Source organism: Calidris pugnax, unplaced genomic scaffold (assembly GCF_001431845.1).
Source record: "Calidris pugnax isolate Ruff unplaced genomic scaffold, ASM143184v1 scaffold41, whole genome shotgun sequence".
NCBI classification, from domain to species: domain Eukaryota; kingdom Metazoa; phylum Chordata; class Aves; order Charadriiformes; family Scolopacidae; genus Calidris; species Calidris pugnax.
In genome coordinates this window covers 3,697,032-3,720,245 of record NW_015094509.1, presented here as the reverse complement: position 1 = coordinate 3,720,245, position 23,214 = coordinate 3,697,032, and the positions used below count along the sequence as shown (strand labels likewise).

The 23,214-nt window shown below is 37.3% G+C and overlaps 1 protein-coding gene across 4 annotated transcripts in view; it reads right to left on the bottom strand.

Annotated features, from left to right (window-relative positions):
* RALYL (RALY RNA binding protein-like) overlaps window positions 1-23,214 on the bottom strand; it is a 429,417-nt gene that overhangs the window by 184,193 nt on the left and 222,010 nt on the right. For all 4 annotated transcript variants that reach the window (XM_014965562.1, XM_014965563.1, XM_014965564.1 and 1 more), the window contains one exon: window positions 17,686-17,964. In XM_014965562.1, coding sequence (XP_014821048.1) covers window positions 17,686-17,941 — 256 coding nt within the window. In that variant the 5' untranslated portion in view covers window positions 17,942-17,964. The remainder of the gene's footprint in view (window positions 1-17,685; window positions 17,965-23,214) is intronic.

Here is a 23,214-nt window from a genome sequence, read left to right as displayed (position 1 = left end):
GTGATCATCATTTGACGTACTGTGGTAATTTAAAGTCCAACATAGCTACAGAAGAATGAGATCACTAATGGAAGTTTCAAGAAGCAGTGATTCTAGCAAAAACACTGCTCTTTCTCCAAATGGGTTTGATTGTAGCCCTTTGCACTGGGGTTAATTTCATCCTAGGAAAAAACCACTTAAGACATTAAGATGGTATTAAGCTAATGGCGTTATTATGTTGTCTGTCTTTTTTTTTTTTCCCTAAGGATAAATAACTTTATGGCTACAATGGTCAGAAAATTGGGTGCAAATATGTCTCTGCTTGTCTGGAAGGGAAAAGTAAGTTGCAATAAAATAGAAGTTATGTGTCTGGTGGGGAAATCTTTTGCTTCTGTAGTGCAGAAAGCTAAAACAAAATTAATCTTACAATTTTTTGTATTATGAGTCTTTTAATTTGAATCTTATTATGAATCCTGTTAATATCTACCTAAATATAAAAAAGACCTTGTAAAATATATATTAAAAAGACATTTTGTAGTGTAGAAAACTCAACTCTCTAAATCCCATTCACCTCCTCATTTATTTAATTGTAAATGTCACTGGGGGAAAGCTACTTATTTGTGTTGGCTAAATTAAGCCAAGCTTGTCACTAGGTGGGTATTGCTAATCTAATTTCCAAAGGTGCTGATACAACAAGACCATTTGTGTAATTTCTATGGATTTGTTATTAATATCAAGCACAAATCACTAGGGTCCTTAATAAAATAAAAGCCTTTCTTTTTTTCTTGACTTATTGGACTTTTCCAAAGAGATCGTAGAATGTTTGTCTTTGGAGGTTTCAAGACAAAAAATTACAGTCCAGTTTGGTATAACAGACCACAGAAATTTCTTGAATTAATTCTGGGCTGAACTAGGATATATCTTTTATAATAACATCTGTTGCTTACTTCAGAAATTGTGACTGGAACTTCTGGTAAACTGTTCCTAATGGTCTCACTGTTAAAAATGTGCTCTATTTTGAGGTTTGCTTTTTCTCACTTCAGCCTTCAGATTTTGTTACACCTTTCTCTCCTATGCTGGAGAGTTGATCATCAACTTGTTAGATTTTATACTTAGAGCAGTCACACTTTTACACTCACTCCTTATTTTGGTATTTACTTTCTATTTTGATATTGGTGTCCTGTTTTTTTCATCATTCATAAGCCCAAGCATCTTGTGTTATCTAAAGAATTTATCAGTGATTTTTGTTGATTGGGTGAAAGAAGGATGAAAAAACTGATTCTACCATGAACTGCACAAAAGACATACACCAGCTCTACAATTACTTCCCATTTGCCAGTCTTTTGGGACTAGCTTTCAATCCATTTGGCGTGCACCATACAAATGTCATAAGACAGTTTCTTAATCACATTTCCACTTGGAATAAACCAAGTGCCTTGCAGAAGTTTGTTACATCAGTTCAACTTACTCTATGGTGTTAAAAGATAAAAGAGGGTATATATTTAATTTCTCAAACCCTATTTTCAGTGAAGTCATGCTGACATTAGTAACATTATCCCCATGTTCATTCTTGATCAGTCAAGCCCTGTGCCAGCAATTTCACTATTTTTTCCTGCAATTTAAAGCTATTATGACAGGACTATTATTACGCAGCCTGGCTCTTTGACCAGTTTAAATTATTTAAGTAACATTATCTTTTTTTTTCTAGTGGGTGTGCTCAAGGGACTACCCCTGGCAAATAGGCCACCATAAGAGCAGCTGACAAGACAGAGTGAGTGCAAGGGTATGGTTGAGTGGGATGTCCAAAATGCCCAAGATGGTGTTTGCCCAAAACTGATCTCGGTAAAGAGGAAGACAACTACTGGCCAGATTAAGCAGTAACTGGGGACTTCTGGTAAAAATAATAATAATAAAATAAATAAAAAAGTCAGCTAATCAGAAATGCAAGTGAAACACAAAGACTTGTAACAGGTGGGAGAAGAGGGGAGCAGGGCAGAGGGGGACTGGGATGACACCTCCCAAGGGCTGCCATCACCTCTGGAGGATGTGAGTGTCAGCAGGGGCACACATCTCCCACAGCAGGGGTATGCTTTGTTGGGATTAATCCTAGAATAGGATTAAAACATTTTGGAAGCACTTTATTAAAATTTTGCAAATGCATCGAGGTTGATCTTCTGTTATCATCATGGGTTGTGACTTCCAATTACTTTTGCGTCATTAATAAACCAAAAAACAGCTTCAATCCTGATTTGGTTTAAACTATGTGAATTGAGCAATTTCTCCTGTGAAAATTCCACCCTCCTGAAATTCTTACTCCAGTTCAAGACTTAGTGAAGTTAACCCCCCCCAGTCATTAGCAACTGAGAGCCTCCGTGGAGAACATCTCTGCTAGTTCTTTAGAAACTCCAGGAAGAAAATTAATTCTCAGGATTTAAAGATAACTTATTTTATAGCTCTGAAATGAATGCTGGAATGGAAACCATGTCATCATCATTCTGTGATTGGAATGTGTCTGTCAATATCCACATACAGGAGAAAAAAAACTCTTAAAAACTATTGTGAAATGAAAACAACAACCCTCCCCACATTTCTTCCCAGCAATGCCTTGACACCTTTCTTTCAAATCATCTTTGTTCTTTATACTTAAAATACTCATAAATCTAACCTAGTTTAGTCTTTCTACATATTTTATGGTTTCAGTTACCTAGAGCTTTCTCAGATTGAGAGTTTTTAAACAGAATAACATCTTTTCATTATTATTTCTGTTTTGGCAACAATTAAAATCGTTTCATGATACCTGATCAGATTCATATTTTCCCATTTCAGCTCTTTCTCCAAATTGAGCGTGCTCATGTCTGCTTTCAAGGTTTATGGAATTGTCCTCTTTGAGCAGTAAATTTACTATGTAAGAGCAACTTATGACCATTTGAACCTAAGGAACCACTGTATTTTTGTTCCATAATTAGTTCTTCTCTATCTGTCAATATAGATTTCTTCTGCAACAGGTTCTTGAATCAGGAAATTTCATTTTGTAATAGATATTTGACTTAAGTTCAAATTAAGCACAAAAAGACTCAGTGAAGAATCTGTTTTCTGCATTTCTTCATGGATTTGATACCCTTCTCTTTTTCCAATTACTTTATCTGATTTATTTAAAAAAATAAAAATCCAGGTTACATGTCTAGATTCTGGAAAGTCACTAAGACATTGTCCTCTTACCAAAATGCCAAAAGCATAGGGATATGTAGTCTGAAGGAAACTTTATTGATTTGAATAAAGTGGGATCTGAATGCCATACAATGGAATTTGCTATATTTATTTTTTTCTTGCTGGTCTCATTCTAGATATGTTAGGATGGGTCCCAAGCAATCATTAGTAAGCACTTTTCATGTCTTTGTATTTCAGAAAATGCTAAGTCAGTGAAAGGTTAGGTGAGTAGCCTTTGTTTCTGTAGACATAAAGAAATCATACACTAAAATGAATGCAAATTATGGTAGCCATCATTTCTTTTGGATTTTCATTGTTTCAGCTCATGAATTTTATACCTTCTTATAAATTCAAAGAACAATTTGACCTTTTCTGCTAGTATCACCAAGCCAGACAATTCCTGTGAATACTAATGAGCTTTTACTGGAATAAATACATTATGTACAGTGGTGATGCAGTTCACTGTCAAAGTATCTCACTACAGATACACCGCATACCATCAAAATTTAAACCAGATGGCTTGGAGTACTACTGGTCATTTCACATAGTCAAGGCAGAAAAAAAAAAACAACACATTACATTCCCTCTGAATTCCTGTCCCTGGACTGCCCTTTCACAGAATTCATGAAACACATGCACCAAGACCAGGAGAATACTTAACCCTTGCAGGAGCTGAAGCTGCTGTCTTGCTCCCAAGACTGTGGTTAAATCCATTAGTACCTGTAACACCAGGCCAAGCCCTGAGCCCATCTCCCTTTCAGGCATTACTTACAAGGCCGTGTACAATTTCAGAGAGAAAACTCATGAAATTACAACAGATTATGACGCCTCACCTTTCTGCTCTGTGCTCTATTCCAGTTAACTGAATGTGAATCAAGGACAGACAAACTCCTGTAGTCCAGTTTTTTACAAAACACTCCTGTCCAGTAGTTTATGTGCTTTAGTCATATTGTGTGAACACAACCAAACGAATCACATTTTTGCTTTTGTAAAATGATAGCCCTTGTGACACTTACTATAAGAAAATTGGATTTAATATGTCTTTTGTCATGCTTTGGGTAAGCAACTCAATGAGGAACTGCCAGCCCTTTTTCTGTCTCTTAGCAAATGGGATCCTGCAGCAGAGCTTTTGCCATACCTGGTATGACCATGCAGTCCTGTACCTCCATCCTTACTGGGATGCTGATCCCTCAGTAGGAACCGAAAGTGTGCAGAATTGCCAAAGCCCCCCATTAGAAGCTGAAGGGAACAGCTCTGAGGAACAAGGCAAATAGCAAGGGGGTAGGAGCTGTTGATTAAATAGATACTTAACAGTGTAAGAAAGTAGATTTTTCCGGGAGAGGTAAATAAAAACTGAAAATGGAGGAATTTATTGAAAGGGCCTAAATATGTATTTGTACTGAGTGAATGTATGATGATGAGCAAAGTGTAAGGAATAAATAAGTTATTCTGTATAAGTATGGCTAGTGTTGATAAAAATCAAAGATGTCAGGATGAAAAGGAAAGGAAAAAGGAGAAAAAGGAAAAGGAGAAAAAGTGATATTTGATCAGCAGAAGTAGGGAGATGATTGTCCCCCAGCACTGGGGAGGCCATACCTTGAGTATTGTGTCCAGTTTTGGGCACCTCAATACAAGAGAGATCTGGAGGTGCTGGAGTGGGTGCAGAGGAGGGCAACGAAGCTGGTGAAGGGCCTGGAGCATCAATCTTACGAAGAGCGATTGAAGGAGCTGGGTCTGTTTAGTATGAGGAAGAGGAGGCTGAGGGGAGACCTCATCACTCTCTACAACTACTTGAAAGGACACTGTAGAGAGGTTGGTGCTGGTCTCTTCTCACAGGTAATTAGTGATAAAACAAGAGGGAATGGCTTCAAGCTCCAACAGGGTAGGTTTAGGCTGGACATTACAAAACAATTCTTCACAGAAAGAGTGTTCAGAGACTGGAACAGGCTGCCCAGGGAGGTGGTTGAGTCACTGTCCTTGGATGTGTTTACGAGTCGTTTAGGTGTGGTGTTGGGGGATATGGTGTAGGGGAGAACTTTCTAGAGTAGGGTTGATGGTTGGACTCGATGATCCCACGGGTCTTTTACAACCTGAATGTCTTCATGATTCAATGAATAGGAACATTCTATTGATAAATTAGGTTTGTGGCTATTAATGCATTTCTGTTCTACCGTTGGTAGAAAAATGAAAAGAGCAGGATTTTGTGGCAAAGCTGGTGGTTTTATGGTCCAGTATGTTATGGTCAATATGTTCCTTATGGAAATAATGTCCTTCTTTCCCTCCCTCCCTCCCTGCCTGCCTGCCTGCCTGCCTTCCTTCCTCCCTTCCTTCCTTCTTTCCTCCCTTCTCTTTCTTTCTTTCATTCTTTTTTTGAAGATGTTCTTATGCACAAGGACCTAATGACTTTATCTAGGATCAAATTAGTCTTAAAATTCCAGAAAATTAGATTGAAATTGCTACTTCATTTTGCACAACAGAAGACTGAAGAAAAAAAATAAATCACAACCACTTTGATTAGTTACATCCAAAATATCCCATTTTTTTTCTGCTTTTTCTTTCCTGTCTATCTGTGGATTTAAATGCACTAAAACCAAAACTTAAAACTAGGAGACAAATAAAGCAGCAGTAAGTGCCAATTAACAGAAAATAAAGACCTTTAAAGTCAGGCTGTAAAAATTCACGACTGCTTTTCCAGCTGCTGCAATGCTAGTATGAGCGTTGATTTTATCTTGCTGTAATTTGATTGTTTGCATTCAAATTTCCTCTCATAATTTTGAATGAAACCTGGCCAAGAAACAAAACGAATTCTCAAAAAGCAAAAAACTAGAACAGCAATCATCCTTCAGCCACACAACTAGCTTGTCTTCCACGAGAGTGGTGGGATGGAAGTGTTTCCATAAACTCAGTTTTCTTGATCTTTTGAAAACAATATTAGAATTTAATTTTTATTGAAGTCAGGATGGTTAAACATTAAGGTTTGCATGTAGATCGCTTATCCCAGCCTCTAGTATCACAAAAAAGGTATCAACATGAAGATGGCAAAACACTGCAGATTTAAAAACAAGGGTGAGGTGCCATGAGCTTAACAGATTAATGAATAAAGAAGACATTTCCAGGATAATCTCTTATAAATACCAAATGAATTTGTAAATTTAACAAAACCAGGGAAAATGGATTAGGGGTAGACATAAACAGTCTTTTTTTAGGAAGAAATAAGATGGCAAAGAGGCAGAACTTGGGAAAGGTTCAGGGGTAAAAAGGGAATACAAGGAGAAGAAGTGCATGTCCTTAAGCTTTTTTTTGGAGATCCATATTCAAGAGCCCTGTCCCTGATCCATGCAGCCTGGAGCAGGACAATAACTGTGCTGCCACTCCAACACATATGTATCTGACTTACCTTTAGTAAGTCAGGGGGCTTTAGTATTGAAGGGGGACCAACCAGATAAGACAGTCTGGGTGCTTATGAGCAAATCAGCCTGGAAGTCATGTCTAACCTCATGAAAGACAAAATGACTAGGAGTAGCCAGCAGATTGTGCCTGACAAAACCAATGAGCTTTCTAAGATGAGATGGATAGGGGAAGAGGTGGAGTGACTGCTCTTCACCTTGACTTTAGCAAGATCTTTGACACAATCTCCCATAGCGTCATGGCAGTCAAAGATTGGGAGGCATGGATTGCATGGGTGGGTTGCGAAGTGGCTGAAAAACAATCTAGACTGTCATTGCTTTGAGTGAACCCTGCTTTGAGCAGGAAGCTGGACTAGATGACCTTTAGAGGTCCCCTCCAACCTAAATTATTCCATAATTCAACAATTGTATGACAGTATCACACCAAGGGATAAAGTTTAGTCAAAGAAATAATAAAAAAGGAGATATTTTTATGTGTCTCTTTAAAATTAAAGATGTTGAATTACCTCATAGTGTACAACTGAGAAGTGAATCATATCCTAAAATGGCTTCAGGTTTTGCCAAGCACAGGTTTTCATATCATTTAGTATCTGTATTTTTGTTATCTATTGTTTGTTTCACATGCTATTTTCAGTGAAATTATATGTTCCTCACCTGAAAGACTAGACAGACAGATTTTACAAAGTGAGCAGTGACCTTTAGTCCAGAAATCTTCAGGTAGTAGAAGAACTAGAAAATATTACACACATCCCAAATTAATTTCAAGACTTGAAAGTTACCACCACACTTCATTAAGTTCTGATCCTCTTTCTCTTTCATGTTTGTGTTTCATCAGGTGCACACTGAAAGCAAGCACAAGAGGCTTAAAATTTACCATTTAACTGCAAACAGTAGGAGAGGTGGCACAGATGTCTACAACAAATTGCCACAGCAGTCAATTGGAAATGCTCTTTTCTCAATGAGATTTTAACAACGCTTAGGAATGACTGTGATCACAGCAAAAGTGTCTGGACAACATCAAAGCAGCAAACACTTCCATCAGGGAGAAGACTAGATAAACAAGTAACTGAAGTGGACTGAGAAAAGAAAAATATTACAATACTGAGATTGATACAAACAAAAATGAAGTTGTTTAAATGTTTAAGCACATAATCTTACACCTCAGAAGAAAAAAAAAAAAAGAACAAGAACAGAGATCTTACTCATGGTAGCAGAGACATTCAAGGAAGTTCTATCCAGCTTTCATAGATACATACAGTAAAATGTATCCTTTTAATTTTTATTTTTTTTTAAAGCGTAGTAAAATATGTCTGTGATCTGCAACCAAGTGGAAAGGAAGCTATCAGTCATCAGGCTGGTAAAGAAACATGAAGCTTCATTAACATGGCGGACCTCAGTAATATTGAGGGAGGGAAGGGCAGTAGTATAGAATCTGAGCACCACATTTGTCAAATCTTCCTTTTTTTACCAGTGAATTTCATTTTGTATGAAGTGTTGAAAAATGATTGAGTTATTAATAAGGTGTCAGTATTATTTTTCCCCCCCGTATGCATGATTTAGACAGTTTTGCTGATGAAGTTGTCTATCCTTGAAAGAATTGTAGGATTAAGTGTGAAACCTGAGGCAGACCCTTGATGAGAAAGAAACAGATTTCCTCTGCTGTATTTTCCTTAGGTGCAAAATGAAGGTAGGCTTAAGACATGAAATCAAATCTGCGATAGTAAATTTGCCTTCACAAGCATTTCTTGTCTCAGTTAAGGTAAACAAAAAGAGAACTTTTGCTTTTTAGCTGACCTTGCTGTTAAGAAGGGAAAGAAAGAGAGGAAGAGTGATCCTCAAAGTCCATCGCTTTAAAGAGCTGCCTCCATGAACTGAGACTATGATGGGGTGAAAGATTTTTGTCTGTTTCACCATTATTCTGGTAAGAGGAATATTTGCTATACTTTCTTCTCCATACAAGTGAGTGATGTCTTGGGAGGGAAAGCTATTTCATGGTTTTAACAGTCATAGTCCAAAAGACAAATAGCAGGGCTGGGATTTGCCTGGATTTTGCAATACACTAAAATATTAGTTTATCCTGCCACCCATTCAGTGCTGAATACCTGGTAAAGAAACCACTCATATTTCCAATTGCAGATTAGAAAGATAAATATTAGCAAGTCAGATTTAGATGAGGCACTTTCCACATACCCTGCAGCAGATACGAATTCCTCCACGTGCCTTTGGAACAAGACCAGCAAGCAAAATACTTTAACAAAGGAATGAGAAAACATGGAGATAGAGCAAGCACGCACACAAAACCACGTGACATGATATTAGGAACAAAACTCCAGCAGTACATGATGAGGTAGTGAAGAAAGTGTTGTCAAACGATCAAGAAAAAAATATAAAACTCAGTCCAGAAAAGAATGAAGTGAAAGAAGCCAATGCATGGAAGGTAGTCTATCAAATTGACTCAAGCTAGATCAAGCAAGAAGTGAAGCTGTAGACAACATGAGACCTCCCAGAACAATAAAACCAAAATTTGCAGAGTGTCCTAGAGGTAATTCTTTTTATAGAGGACATCCCACGCAAGACTGAGACAAATGTTATGACATTATTTATCACGACAGTGGTTTTATTACTGTGTGATGCTATGGCAGTTCAGAATGAAACATTATAGAATAGCTATAAAAATTTTAATGATCCCAGCAGTCACTAATCAAAGCAAGTATATTTAAAAAAAGAAAACAATTTCTGTAACTGCTTAGAGAGCTGCAAGAGAAACAAAGCATATATGTTCAAGTCAAGAAGAAAGTACTGGATGTTGTTTGCTAAAAAAATAATCTCATCAAGATATGCACGGAGTAAAAGCTGAAGTATTGAGAATTTTGAAGAAACATTGTCTAAAGGTTTTGAAAAGCACTTACAAAATTACAGTGGCTACATCAGAGTCATGAACCTGTAAATATTTGTTGCAAGCAGATTCGAGGGACTTAAAGTGTAGCACGTTATGAAACCCAAGGATGAAATGGTGAATAAAGCAGCATTGAATGCAGATGAGAACCTATGCTACATACAGACATGTCAAACAGCAGAGGACACAGACAGATCCCATAATAACACCTTGTCCATAATTTTAAAGATGAATTCGCTGTGCAGAAGACTAAGTGAATCTTAATATGCATCTATATACAGCCTAGAAGGAATGTTTTTCTTAAAATAACACTTGGCAATGGCAAGCAGTCAGGTCATTTTTCTTGGGATTATGATGGAGACAATACCTAACATTTGCATGAGCTGACATGAGGTTGTTCAGAGCACAAAACTTTGTGCCAGACACAATTTTGCAAATTTTAATTTATCCTTGTTTAGGAATACATGAATAATTTCACAGGAGGAGACCCCAAGAAATCAAGTAAAGCTTTACTCTCACGAGTTCACCTCGTAGCTGAACTGTGTTCTTAATATACATTTGGTAGCTTTCTGAACGTAAAAAAGTTTTAGTTCTGCCAAAAAGCCAAATCTGAATTGTAGTTTGACTTTTCATAATGAAACTGTCCCACTAAGAGAGAAATAGAGTATTTTGTAAGATATAGGGAGTAAAAATAATCATCCTTATTCTAGGTATTCTCAATCTAATGAAATTACTCATTCCATTAAAATATGGATTTTTGTTACACGATGAAACATTCAACTCTCTCTTCTGGAGCAGGCATACATCAATTTTGCAATGGTGTCCTGCCCTGAACCGCGGACAAAGTGGTGATTGTTAAAAATAACACTTCCTTCCTTTAGGAGAGCTGCTTTATACCCACAGATGGTACTTGAAGTGATTCACATCAATGTAACTATAGGATGAGAAAATACCGATTAAAAAAAACACAACAAACAGGACCATGGAGTCACAACAAGATGTAATCATCTTTTTTGAGTTCAAGAGTGTAAGGAAAGACAACTGGGTTATAGTGCTGTAGCAGAGTCTGCTGCTATGGCTGTAGACTAGAGCCAAAATGAACTTTACTGATGCAACAATGGAAGCTCTGAAAGTATTGGGAGACACCAAAGTGTGCAATGGGAATGGACGTATGGAAACTATGCATTATCAGAAGCCCCCCATCAGCAGTGATCAGCAGTTGTGTCCAAGGTCCCCTACAGTGAGACTTTACACTACTGTCTGCTGTTACACAGGCTGCACATTGACCACAAGGGCATGGATAGGCATCCAGGTGGAGACCCATGGGATAAATTTAGATGTCTCTCTTCCTGCATGTAGGAGTAGGCTGAGACAGGATGATGCTGGTTCCCAAATATAGGAACAGATTGAAATAGGATTAAAGAGTCAGTTCTAGGGGGTAAATTTTAACAACTCTCAGCTAAGCTGCAGAAGGTTAATTAATAATTTTTCAGAAGTTCTGTACTATTCTATTCATGCCTGAGAGCTGGATGATGAGGATATTGACCAAGATGTGATTTAGTGGGAAAGACTTTATTAAAGACAGCGTTTGATATCCCTAGTTTTACTCTAGGATCCTGACACATAAAGGCATTACTTTCATCATGACTACATATACACAATTCTTGTGGGGTTGGTTTGTTTGTTTGGTGGCTTGTTTTTGTAAGAAGACCACTTAGTATTTAATTTTATTCTTTATCATGTTTTGCTCAACATAAAAAATATTGGTTCAAATAAACTTTCTCAAAACCTGGCCCTGATGTTGACAGCTATTTTACAATAGTCATTGATCTCAACTGAGGAGGTATTCAGCAAATAGTTCTATGAGTTCAGAATTTTTAAAAGTCATCCTCACAATAAGACAACATTTATGGCATCTCAAGAGTTTTATAGGTTTGTGGATAGGGTTATAGATAAATAATTTCTGCTGTTCCAAATATTTGCTTATTGAAATATGTTTTTTGTTTAAACTTACATGATAATTCCTTATACAGCATTTCCCATTTCACTTTTGCTTAAACACTATTCAGAAAAAAGTGGATTATTACACCAGAACAATGCAATATTACTTGAGGTAGAACATTTAAATGTAGAAAACCATACAATATATAGTTATTATGACTTATCAAGACTTAGATACCTTGCTGTCTAAGGCTCACTTGGATACATAATCACATGCATATTACTGAGTTGCAGCTCTCAGATTATTTACTCACGGTGCAATGTTGATAAGTACAAAACATTAAAATGTGCATCTGCAAAAGTTACAATGGCCAAAGAATTTTCTATGAACTGTATTGCCCTTTCTGGTCCAGTAACATGAACATGTGATATCCAATCTCCTAGACATATAAGACTTGAAATATAGTTTGCATATATAATTAATTATTATACATATGTAATATATGATATTTTTACTCTCATTAAAATATATGTGAAAATACCAAAACATTCCCACTTTTTCGTTCTATCAATACAATCTCTGGGGTTTCTCTAAGGTAGTCATTGTCCTTGGCTGGAATGTTTTGACCCATATTAAAATTCCAGTCTTCACAGACTTGCCAGAAGCAAAATAAGAAACCTTTCCAGTTGCTCATCCACTATACACTTTAAAACAAGATAAAATTGCTTTCCTGTTACCCTGCACAGGTAAGTCTTGTTATTATGGTAGGTGGGTAAGAGTAACAAGGTTGCTTCAATAACTCATTGAAGTTATGCTCCTTCAAATTAATGTCTTCTAGGAGTGCTGTATTTGCATGCTACTGACTGAAGGGTGATAGGAGAATTAAAAATAAACAATCATTAATTCAGTTCTGAATTTCCTTTCTTAGTGTACCACTGATTGAAAGTCATCAACAAAATTTTATACGTGTCATTTTTCAAGCCAAAGTGCATTTTTCACCAATTAGTTCACTAAAGAAGCATAAATATTTAACCTTTTTAAACACAAACTTTCTTGACATACTTAACGTGTCCTGGTTTTCAGATTCAGGTGAAGAACTGATTCACTTTGGAAAGTCCTAGTTCTACAGATATGTAATTAAGTCTCTCAGTGTTAGACATTACAGACACAAAATAAAGAAGATCTGTTTTGAGTAGTGGCAAGGGAAACAAAAGGAAAAACAACCCTATTGTCACATCAATTCAATTTACAACAAAGGTATATGTTAAGTCTCTCTTACGGCTCTCTTTATTACCTGCTCTTCTCCTCGGATGTTTTCTACTGGGTAGTCATCATTTAGAAATCCCCTGCAGGGCTTCTGTGCTTCTCAAAAGGATGTGCAATAGAATATGTCACCCAAAATAATTATCTGCAACCACCATCTTACCTTAGGCTACATGTCAATATGCACTCACTTGGTACTCAGAGACTGCATCTAATTTAGACCCAAAGGCAGACAAACGTGAACAATATTTACAGCAAGAAACAGGATTGAAGCTACAGTGGAACTAATATATTAGTTAAAAAGGGCATCAACTGAGGAACTACAGTGTCTTTCATACTCTTGGTAATGTAATCTTTTCCTTTTTCTCAGCATCCAAGAATGAAATTCCATGGTGTCTTAAGTGATAGGAAGAGCCCAAAAGTACTAGCCTTGCAACACTTAACTTGTTTTCTCAAGGTGCCTGTGAGGTGTCTTTACTCTTATTCTGGTGCAAATAAAAACATATTCTGAGGTTAAAGGAATTACGCTGGTTTGAAAATGTGCACACAAGAGGAAAAAAAAAAGGTAATAAATTAAAACATATGAGGCTATGAACTATAAACCAAGCAAATCAAAGGGTCATTATGATGTAGAAGTGCTATAATAACTGTACCAGAATTTTGATGTAAGCTGTTATTAATATTTGCCAAATGCATAAGGTAAACAGGCATATATAATATCATAGAATCATAGAATCACAGAATTGTCCAGTCTGGAAGGGACCTCCAAAGGTCATCTAGTCTGACCCCCCCACAGTCAGCAGGGACACCCCCAACTAGACCAGGTTGCCCAGGGCCTCGTCGAGCCTCACCTTGAATATCTCCAGGGATGGGGCCTCAATAATATAAAGTTATAGAACTTTATATAACTATATATAACTATAACTATATAATATAAAGTTATGGAACATTTAATGCCCTTACATGGTGTTTGGCTTCACAGAATTCATGTGTGTTGGAATGGATAAAAAAGTTAAATAACTTTGCTATGACCCTTCTGAAGAACTAAAAAGACAGGAGAAAATATCAGATGAAGAGCTGTATTCTCCATCGTGTACCCCAAAGTTTCATTCTTGCTGCAGCTCTCTCCTCAGCCCACAGCTGCAATGAGGGACTTGCCACCATTTGCTTTGGAGCAAGCAGGTCCCTAGTCCTCTTCTCACCATAGAGGGGTGAAATCACCTATGGTAAAGCTCATGGGGAGACTCGGTTATTTCCTCAGAATAATTCCTATGCACCCTGTCTCTTTGCCATATCTGGCAAGGAGGTGAATGTGGGCAAATGTTCTCTAAGTCATAGATGTATTTAAATGGATGAAAACATTTGGAGGTGATAGAGCAGAAGGGATGATGTGAGTGTTCCCACAACTGGGAATGTGACTTGCAGTTTTGTCATAGAGTAACTTGAACGTTTTCTTGACTCCAGCCTGAAGTAATTCCAAAATAATCACCATGAAGCAGATTCCCATGCCCACTATTCACCTGTCCCTGCCCTGCTGTGGGCCAGGAAAACATGTTGTTCCCATGAAGATATAATACCACTTTGAGAAACTACACTGAACTTCACAATAATACCAATAAATTTTTTAAGCACCTTTTTTTTGTGTTCCTTTATAATCTCTTCCCCACAGCTTTTTAGATCATGTTGCACTTCATGAAACAGAACACTTGGAAATAACCACACAGATCATGGAATCCACTTCCCTGAAGTTCCAATATACATGGCATGTCCCTTACACATGACCAACCACCGAACACGTTAGTAGGAGCTTGAGAGTTGTTCGAGGAGACCAGCAGGCCAATTATAATGACCCCCAGGAAGCTGGCAAGACAGAAGGCACTACCAATGCTTTAGATTTGTACTTCTGAGGAATCCGTTAAACAAAATGTCTTGTTAGGTACCTACGGAGCTTAACACTTTGGGACTCCACTTCAGAAGAAATATTTAGACAGGACTCTATTGCACACCATTAATGCAATTCTATTGCCTACAACTGGATGGGAACTGCAGCGGTATCTTCAGTTTATGCAGCACTGTATACAGCTACAGGAGTTTACAAGCTCAGTTTTTAATTTCAATTACGTACATGCAAACAGTATCTGACTCACAGGTAAAGCTGCTGCAGAGGATATCATAATTTTGAATGGCAGGACTCCACAGAAGATTAATCATGCAGTCTGAATTAAATTATTCCTTCTTTTGTGAGGTACTGAGTACTACAGAGTGTATAGTAATATCGGACATACACAATGGCATAACATTTTTCAAATATTCCTTTGTTCAAACAGCTTTCCAAAACTGATTACTATCCAGCCCTTGTTATTTTACTGATATATTCTAATTCCACTTAAAATAAAATTCAGCTGTGCTAACGAAGTTCACCTGTACAACTGTAAAAGGCTTTTCTTGTCCCTTTTCCACGCCTTGACTGTTGATATAAGATCATATGTTCTGTTTATTTCACAATGCAAGGCTCTCAGGACAGAGAACAAAGTCTTTTTTCATCAAGTGGTTTCACTGTAATGAGTATGCCTGTTACTTCCTTCCATTCAAATACAGAATTTTCACATATGTTATTTTTCTGGGTCATAATGCCAAGCAAATTTTATCTACCAGCTCCTCCCTATTTTGAGATGACTGTTAATGTCTACTACTAATTAAAAAAATGAATAGAAGCTGTTTGTCTAACCAGAACGGCCACTTTTACAAAGTTGTTTTCCTTGTCAGGCAATACTGATGACAACTGTATTTCATATACAGAGAGAGTAAATGAGGTTTGGAACCGCGAAAAGAAAATTTCACCCTGCTATTCTTCATAGATCAGGAACTAAGACATGAAACGTGCCATCACAAGACTTTACAGAATAATCAAATATTTTAAGATCATATAGTTGAATCTTAGTGCTGAATAAACTTTCTGTTATTAATAAAAGTTTTGAACAATTCAAGTAATTATTAGTCCCTTAATTTCTTTTATGACTTCAATTACCTTCTATACAAAGCATAAAAGTACTCTGAGTAGAACAAGGGCATCTCCTTCTACAAAGCACTTGGCATATTATAGATGCCACAATAAATACTAAAAGAGACTAGCAGCAGTATTCATAGTAATAACAGATCTATTGCCTTAGGAAAACACAGTTTAAAAAATCTGGTCAGAGCAGTGTGCAAGGAGCTGTAAATAATGCACTGATGGCATTACAGGGCCTATTGCTCGGAGACCACCGCTCCAGGAAATATCTTCTAATAATGCCATCCCACAGACTGACTTGACTTTATCACTTGAGCTCTTTTATTTCAATCATATATATATAGCTTTTCCTAAAAAAAGTTGTAATCTCCCCTAAAATGTAATTGGATTTCTTTAATCTGTTTTTCTTTTGAACCCAAAATACAGGGGTTATAACATTTAAAATTACTGTTGAGTAACTGTGACAAAACAACAACCCATCTAACACGAATACCTCAATTTTTACAAATAATCAGAAAAACAGATTTCCACAGCCTGAGAAATTGAAAATGGGTAAACCATATCCATTCTTTATGACTTGTTACAGGCAAAAGCTCTAGCTACACTTCACCCTTTCCTCACATAGCCATTAAATACATGGCTTTGAGGCTGAGCAATATACTTCGGAGGTGTAGTGAGAGATTGCTCGGTCTTAGCAAACACCTTGCTGTGTTGTCTATTACTATATATATGACAGATGGGGCTAAAACTGTATTCCAGATGATTTTATCATTAACAGCATCCATATGAAATTGTAAATAGCTTTCAGAGGTAACACTTACAAGAAAGAACCAGATCTTATTAAGCATTCATGACAAAGCACTAGAAAAGAAAATATTTACACCTTTTCTTTTTAAATTTGGAGCTGAGATGAACAGTGTCGACAACATTATCTGGGAATAACTTCAACCTGTTTTCAGTAATAAACTTCTCTAAATGGATAACAACATTACAGTTTGATTTGGTACAATTTCAAGGACTAATAAAACTCATTCTTTTGGTTCTGTATAAAATCTGACACACCACTAGGCTGGATATTATTTTAGATTCATTAGGTGTAAGAAAGCCACATATATATATATGTATATTTATACACACACACACACATATATAAAACAAGTCAAGTCTTGTAATAGTACATTACATTTACTAACTAGAGTCTAAGAGAAAATACTTCTATTTTCCTCACATGAATCACAGAATCACAGAATCTTCTAGGTTGGAAGGGACCTTAAAGATCATCTTGTCCAACCTTCAACCTAATTTTGACAAAAATAGACACCCGCACAACAAACAAGAAGCAACAGCATCACTAAACCATATTTCCCAGCACCACATCATCCCCTCCAGGGATGGTGCCTCAACCACCTCCCTGGGCAGCCCATTCCAATGCCTGAGAACCCTTTCAGGGAAAAAATTTCTCCTAATATCCAGCCTGAACCTCCCGTGGCGCAACTTAAGGCCATTTCTTCTTGTCCTGTCGCCTGTGACTTGGGAGAAGAGACCGACCCCCACCTCTCTACACCCTCCTTTCAGGGAGTTGTAGAGAGCAATAAGGTCTCCCCTCAGCCTCCTCTTCTCCAGGCTGAACACCCCCAGCTCCCTCAGCCTCTCCTCATAAGACTTGTGCTCCAGACCCCTCACCAGCTTTGTCGCCCTTCTCTGGCACGAGTAATCATGTTGACCTCAATGGGATTACGGAGAAAAATATTAAGCAGTCAGAAGTGATGTATTTATAGCAATTTATAGCACTAAACATTTTCTAACATTTAGGTAACACCTAATATTTTGAAAATTCTGCCAGATGCAACACCCTGGAAATATGCTTAGACGGAACAATAGCAAAGCAAACTTACTATTCCCCAAGGCACCAGCAGCAGATGATATAACAAATAGAAAGGAAAGAGAGAACAATATTTCAATAATATGCAGAACCCCTTACCTAGTGGCTGCCCCGCGATGATCCTGGCATTCTCTCCTGCCACTGCAGCCCTGGCGTGCCTCTCGCTCATGTACTGTACAAAGGCATAACCCTTGTGCACTGAGCAGCCCACTATTTTCCCATACTTGGCAAAGATGGCTTCGATGTCGCCTTTTTTGACAATGGCTGTGTTCAGGTTGCCGATGAAGACTCTGGAGTTGATGGACTTTGGGTCGTTCTTATTGGTGACATTGCTGGTCTGTGTTTTGCCGGTCATGGTTGGATCACTTGGCTTTAAGCCTTAAATAAAGAACAAAGGGAATTATTTTTCAAAGCATCCAGTCACCCCTGACTTTGGGTGATTTTCCCAGCAATAATTCACTTTTCATTTTCCATGCAGGGTGAATCAAGACTCAGAAGAGTTATACCTTCTAAAAATTATCATCAATAAAATCTAAGTAGCACATGTTGTGCATAAGTCAACACACATAAGTCAACAGCACATACTGTTGATAAATCAAATTAAAACTTCTTATTTTTATAGATATAAAATATACCATTACATCTCTTAATGCAATGCTGTGATAGTGGAGCTTTACTGTAATCATATGTGGATTTCTGCTCAGAAATTCAGTATTGACTTTCTAAGTACCTAGCCATCTAGAAACTGCAAAGCAAGAGAATGAATCATTATCTTATGTCAAAGAAATGAACATTCAAGGCCTTGTAGAGAACAAACTGTAACAATGAAAGACAGCTCTGATTTTGTTTAGTAAGTGTCACCCAGAACACATTTCTAACCAGTTAAGTATCATTGACCATTTTCAGGAGTGCAGGGCAGGTAGCATACAGTTCTTTACTGCAATCAATATGTTTCTATCACAACAATATTCCCTATTAATTCGGTACAAAAAAAGAAAAAAAAAATAGACAGAGGAAGCACAAGTGGCTTATGTTCCCAGAATTAAAAAGTATGAAAACAAACTTCTTTAATTATAGGAACAGAGATTTGGTTGCTGCTTTGCTCTTTCCTCTGAGGTCCCAAGTCTAAATGTATCCTGCCATATCTCAAATGGTAAATATCTACATTATTCCTGGGAAAGATTTTGCAAAAGAAAAAAAAACACTTTTTGTGTTCACCTAGCCTCACACTTGGGAACTGCACCTGATATCGTTAATATGTATGCAAATTTCACCCACCAGCAGGTCCCTCCATTTACATCAATTTGCTTAGGTGGAGGTAAAAATGAAAGAAATTGTCCTGTGTGGCTGCTGGATTTTCTTTAGCTGTATTAGACAAAAGAAGTATCAAAAATATGCATACTTTTAAATAGCAAAAACTTATTTTGTAAGAACGAGGTCATTTACACAACGTTCAAATATAGGCCATCTCGTACAGCTAAGAATTATGTTACTATTTTTTACCCTGTTCATACTTTTGATCATATCACAATAACAGCTCAGGCAAGAAGAGAATCCAGTTAAATACTACTCACAGTTAAATCTCAGTTCATTTCTCAAAATGAAAGGAGTAATAACCTCTATTCTGGACACCTAAAGCTTGACAATAACTAGCAGAAGTTTCATATTTTAAATCAATAGCTAAGCTAGACTGAAAAAAAAAAAGAAACCATTGTTCCTGAACTCCTCACAACTCCCGGAGAACAAAACGGTCATGGCTGCAGCCATCAGCACTTTGACTGTCTCCATCACACAGGATTAAAACTCCACCCTTCAGGTAAGAATGCACAATGGAGACGTGTGAGAAGTCCTCCTAAATCCTAACAAATGGTATGTTTTATTCAAAGACTCCATGCAGCGGAGCAGTCAAACAGTTTGCACTTGCTTAACAACTTAATATGACACATTACTTCATATTACGACACTTGGACAAAACAGGAAAAAATACATTTTCTTGGAAGTTTATCAGTTTTGAATACATCCTGGAAGCACAAGATACTGTATACATGCACAGATTTCATCATGGAAAAACAGGAAAACTGCCTTGACCAAAAAGCCTCTGAGCTTTATAATATGACAGACTCAATACTGTATTTCTAGAGAGCTGTGCAGATAATGCATGTTGAAGTCATGGCTGTGTTGAATTCATGTCTATGTATAGTTAACCTGAATATTGTGAACAGTCACACTAGTACGCTTGGTACCATAATAGTTTGAAGACAAAGCACCTACAAAACATAAATCGAATGCACGTTGAGCCCCACGTTGGCATAAAGTAGACTGCTTGTATTATCTGAGTGCCAGCAAGTTTAAACCCATTGTAGATATCCATTGTAGATTTACCCAAGGGTCAAAGTGAAAAGAGCATAGCCTTTTTAGAAGCTTAAGCCATGTTAGAAGTTTAAGCAAACAACATAGCCATGTTTAAGAAGCGCCCTATTGACCCAAACTGAAGAGCTCATATGGCAGAGTGTCTAGGCGTAAAGATAGAAGTTAATGTCGTCAAGTAGCTGGTAAACAGGAAACCACTGGTATCCTCTGTTGCTCCCCAAAATGCACACCACTTCAGTGTTCAAATTTAACTGAATTTCACTGAATTTTTTTAGAGCTGGAAGGGACCATAGAGATCATCTAGTCCAACTCCCCTGCTGAAGCAGGATTGCCCAGAGCTTGTCAGAGCATGTTACTCAGGAGCATCCAGGTGGGGCTTGAAAATCTCCAAAGAAGGGGACTCCACACCCTCCCTGGGCAGCCTGTTCCAGTGCTGTGGCATCCTCACTATGAAGAAGTTTTTTCTCATATTTGAGTGGAACCTCCCATGTTCCAGCTTGTGCCCATTTCTTCTTGTCCTCTCACTGGGAACCACTGAAAAGAGTCTGGCTCCCTCCTCCTTCAACCCACCCTTTAGGTACTTATAGGCATTAATAAGGTCTCCCCTCAGCCTTCTCTTCTCCAGACTAAAGAGTCCCAGCTCTCTCAGCCTTTTTTCATAAGGGAGATGCTCCAATCCTTGAATCATCTTCAAAACTACCACTTCTGTGAGGAAAACTTATGGACGGTATTGTGTTCATCTCTGGGAAGATCCAGCAAAAAAGCTGTAACCGTCCTTACATAATTCTTAGTGTCTTGTTAATGTTGTCTGTGTCCATTTATCAGCTGTGTAGCCGAGCTGATTTTACCCAACTCACAGAGGTAACATCCCACAAGTAAGACCGCTGGTCTAGAAAGCAGTAGACTTGGCTGATAGACCTGTCTGTTCCACTAGTCTGTTGTGTGACTCTCAGTAAGACACTTCTTCGTGCCTGTTTCCACGTTCTAGACTCCAGACTTGCTTTTTTTTTTTGACTACGAGCCATCTCTCAACACATTTTTATACAGCTTCTAACACAATAATGAGATCTCATCTAGGATGCTGGGGCACAACAGACACACCAATAATAAAAATGACAAGGGGACAAAATCCACAGCAAACCTTCTGCCGTACAAGACTTGTATGAAAATTATACACAACAAAACTCTTTAATTATTATCATAACAAATGTTTTCAAAACACCAGAGGACTACACTTGGCATTTCCTCTATTGTTTAGCTATTTAACACGGGATTTAGTGAACTATTCCCTTTTCATTTCATAAAAATCCTCATTTTATTTTTGCTCAGTTTTGCTATGCACTAATTTAAATAGACTTTGAATAGGACATTGGCTGTTTCTCTCTAGTAGTTGCTCTTTGCAATGCAAATTTACAATATTTTTATAACACAAAGAAAAGTAGTTGGCTGGTGGGTTCTCATATGCAAATGAGCAGTCAGGAAAACGTGCTGCAGAAATACAAAGGGTGAGAATAATATTAACGTGTGAATAATTGAGATTTGATTGTCTTGCCGGTCGATGTACAATACTATTGTGAATATTTCATAAAAATCAAAGATACATGGGATCTTCATTACAATGGGAAAGAACTTATGATACGTTTTACACCTCACTTACAATGTGTGTCTGTGAATACTGAATTATACCTGTCTCCTCTGAGCTATCAGTAAGATCCCAATCATTGTAACTCATACAACCACAAAAATAAGCAGAAGAGTGAGAGAAATATATCTGAAATCATCTCATTTCCTTGCAGACTTTAATAAGGCATCTTGCTAATTTGCTATTATTGCATTGACCCTTTTTGATAATAAACATCCTCTACGTGCCAAATATGTCTTTTAGGAAATGCTTTAGAAATAGCATCTAGCATTGTTTTATGCTGTAGCTGATTTAATTATTCTACCCAGAACTAACTAGTTTAAATCTTAGTATACTTGACCATAACACTTATAAATTAGACCATTTCCATTATAGTATCGATCTCTGCTTCAAATGGTACAGTTTGCGAGCCTGTTTATAACATTAAAAATTGATAACATGTTAAACAAGTATAAAAATGCAAATGACTAAAATGAGATTCCAGCACACACATGGGATAAGTCCAAAGAAGTCAGTTCGAAGTGCTGAAGAGAGGGGCAGATTTTAAGCCCTGGCTTCCTTCACGTTTCCAGCATTTTCTGACAAAGCTCAGTAAATCACCAGCATGAAAAAGCATCGCTTTGTGGCTTTGTCCATAAGGCAAAAATTTGAACCCCCATCTCCCACTTTAGGTGAGATGTTCCTCCTAGGGCTCTCCATCTTACACCAGAATAGTGAGGACAACAAGCCCTTTTAGTGTTGGGCTGTGTCCTAGTGCAGGGAGGAGCACAGGACCTGGAGCAAAGGGACAGGGTGCAAGTTGTCCAACTCTATATCCCAGTAACTGCCAGGCATTTCTTTGGGGAGTGGGGCAAGAAGGCACCACGATACTCTCATCGGACATCCGCTTCCAATGCTGCTTATGCATTTTACCAACGACTCTTCACAGCAAAATGCAAAATTTCTCTTTGAAGAGCCAGTTTTTTTGGTCTAACTGCAAAACAATTTGGGATGTACAGAGACAGGAGGACGTAAACTGTTTAAAGGAATTTTAAGAGTGACTCACTTCAGCACCTTCTTAGCTGTACCACTGTTTCTCATCTTAAAAGAATGATTGGAACTTTTCAGCCCAATTAAATTTCTGAATTCTGAAAATTTATTTCTGAAACTGTATACTTAGGTGTATTCTGAATACACCAATGAGGCCAATCTCAGAATTGGTAACCATTCTGGTAGAATTAAAATCTCAGATAGATCTCTTTAAAAGAGGTTGGGAAAGATTTACATTGATGGTTTGTTGGTTTTGGGTTATGTTTTTGTTTTTGTTTTTTTAAGTAAGATCTATACTTAGTTTCCCTTTTAAAATATTTGCCTTCAACAAGTTTAATAATAGTTTCAGGAGCTCCTACATATTTATGTGCTTTTATCTGGCAGCTATTTTTTTTTTCTTTTTGTGAATAAAACATTTGCTTCTTTTAAGCAAATAGAAAAAAATCTGTATATTTGAAAGAACTATTAGTCACAGTGACTTCAGGAAGAATTAAGGTCTACTGAGGAAAACTGAAAAGCTTTCTGAAAATAGGTTAGGACTGTGTTAGTTATATAGAGAGACATTTAATATCACACTTCTATTTACT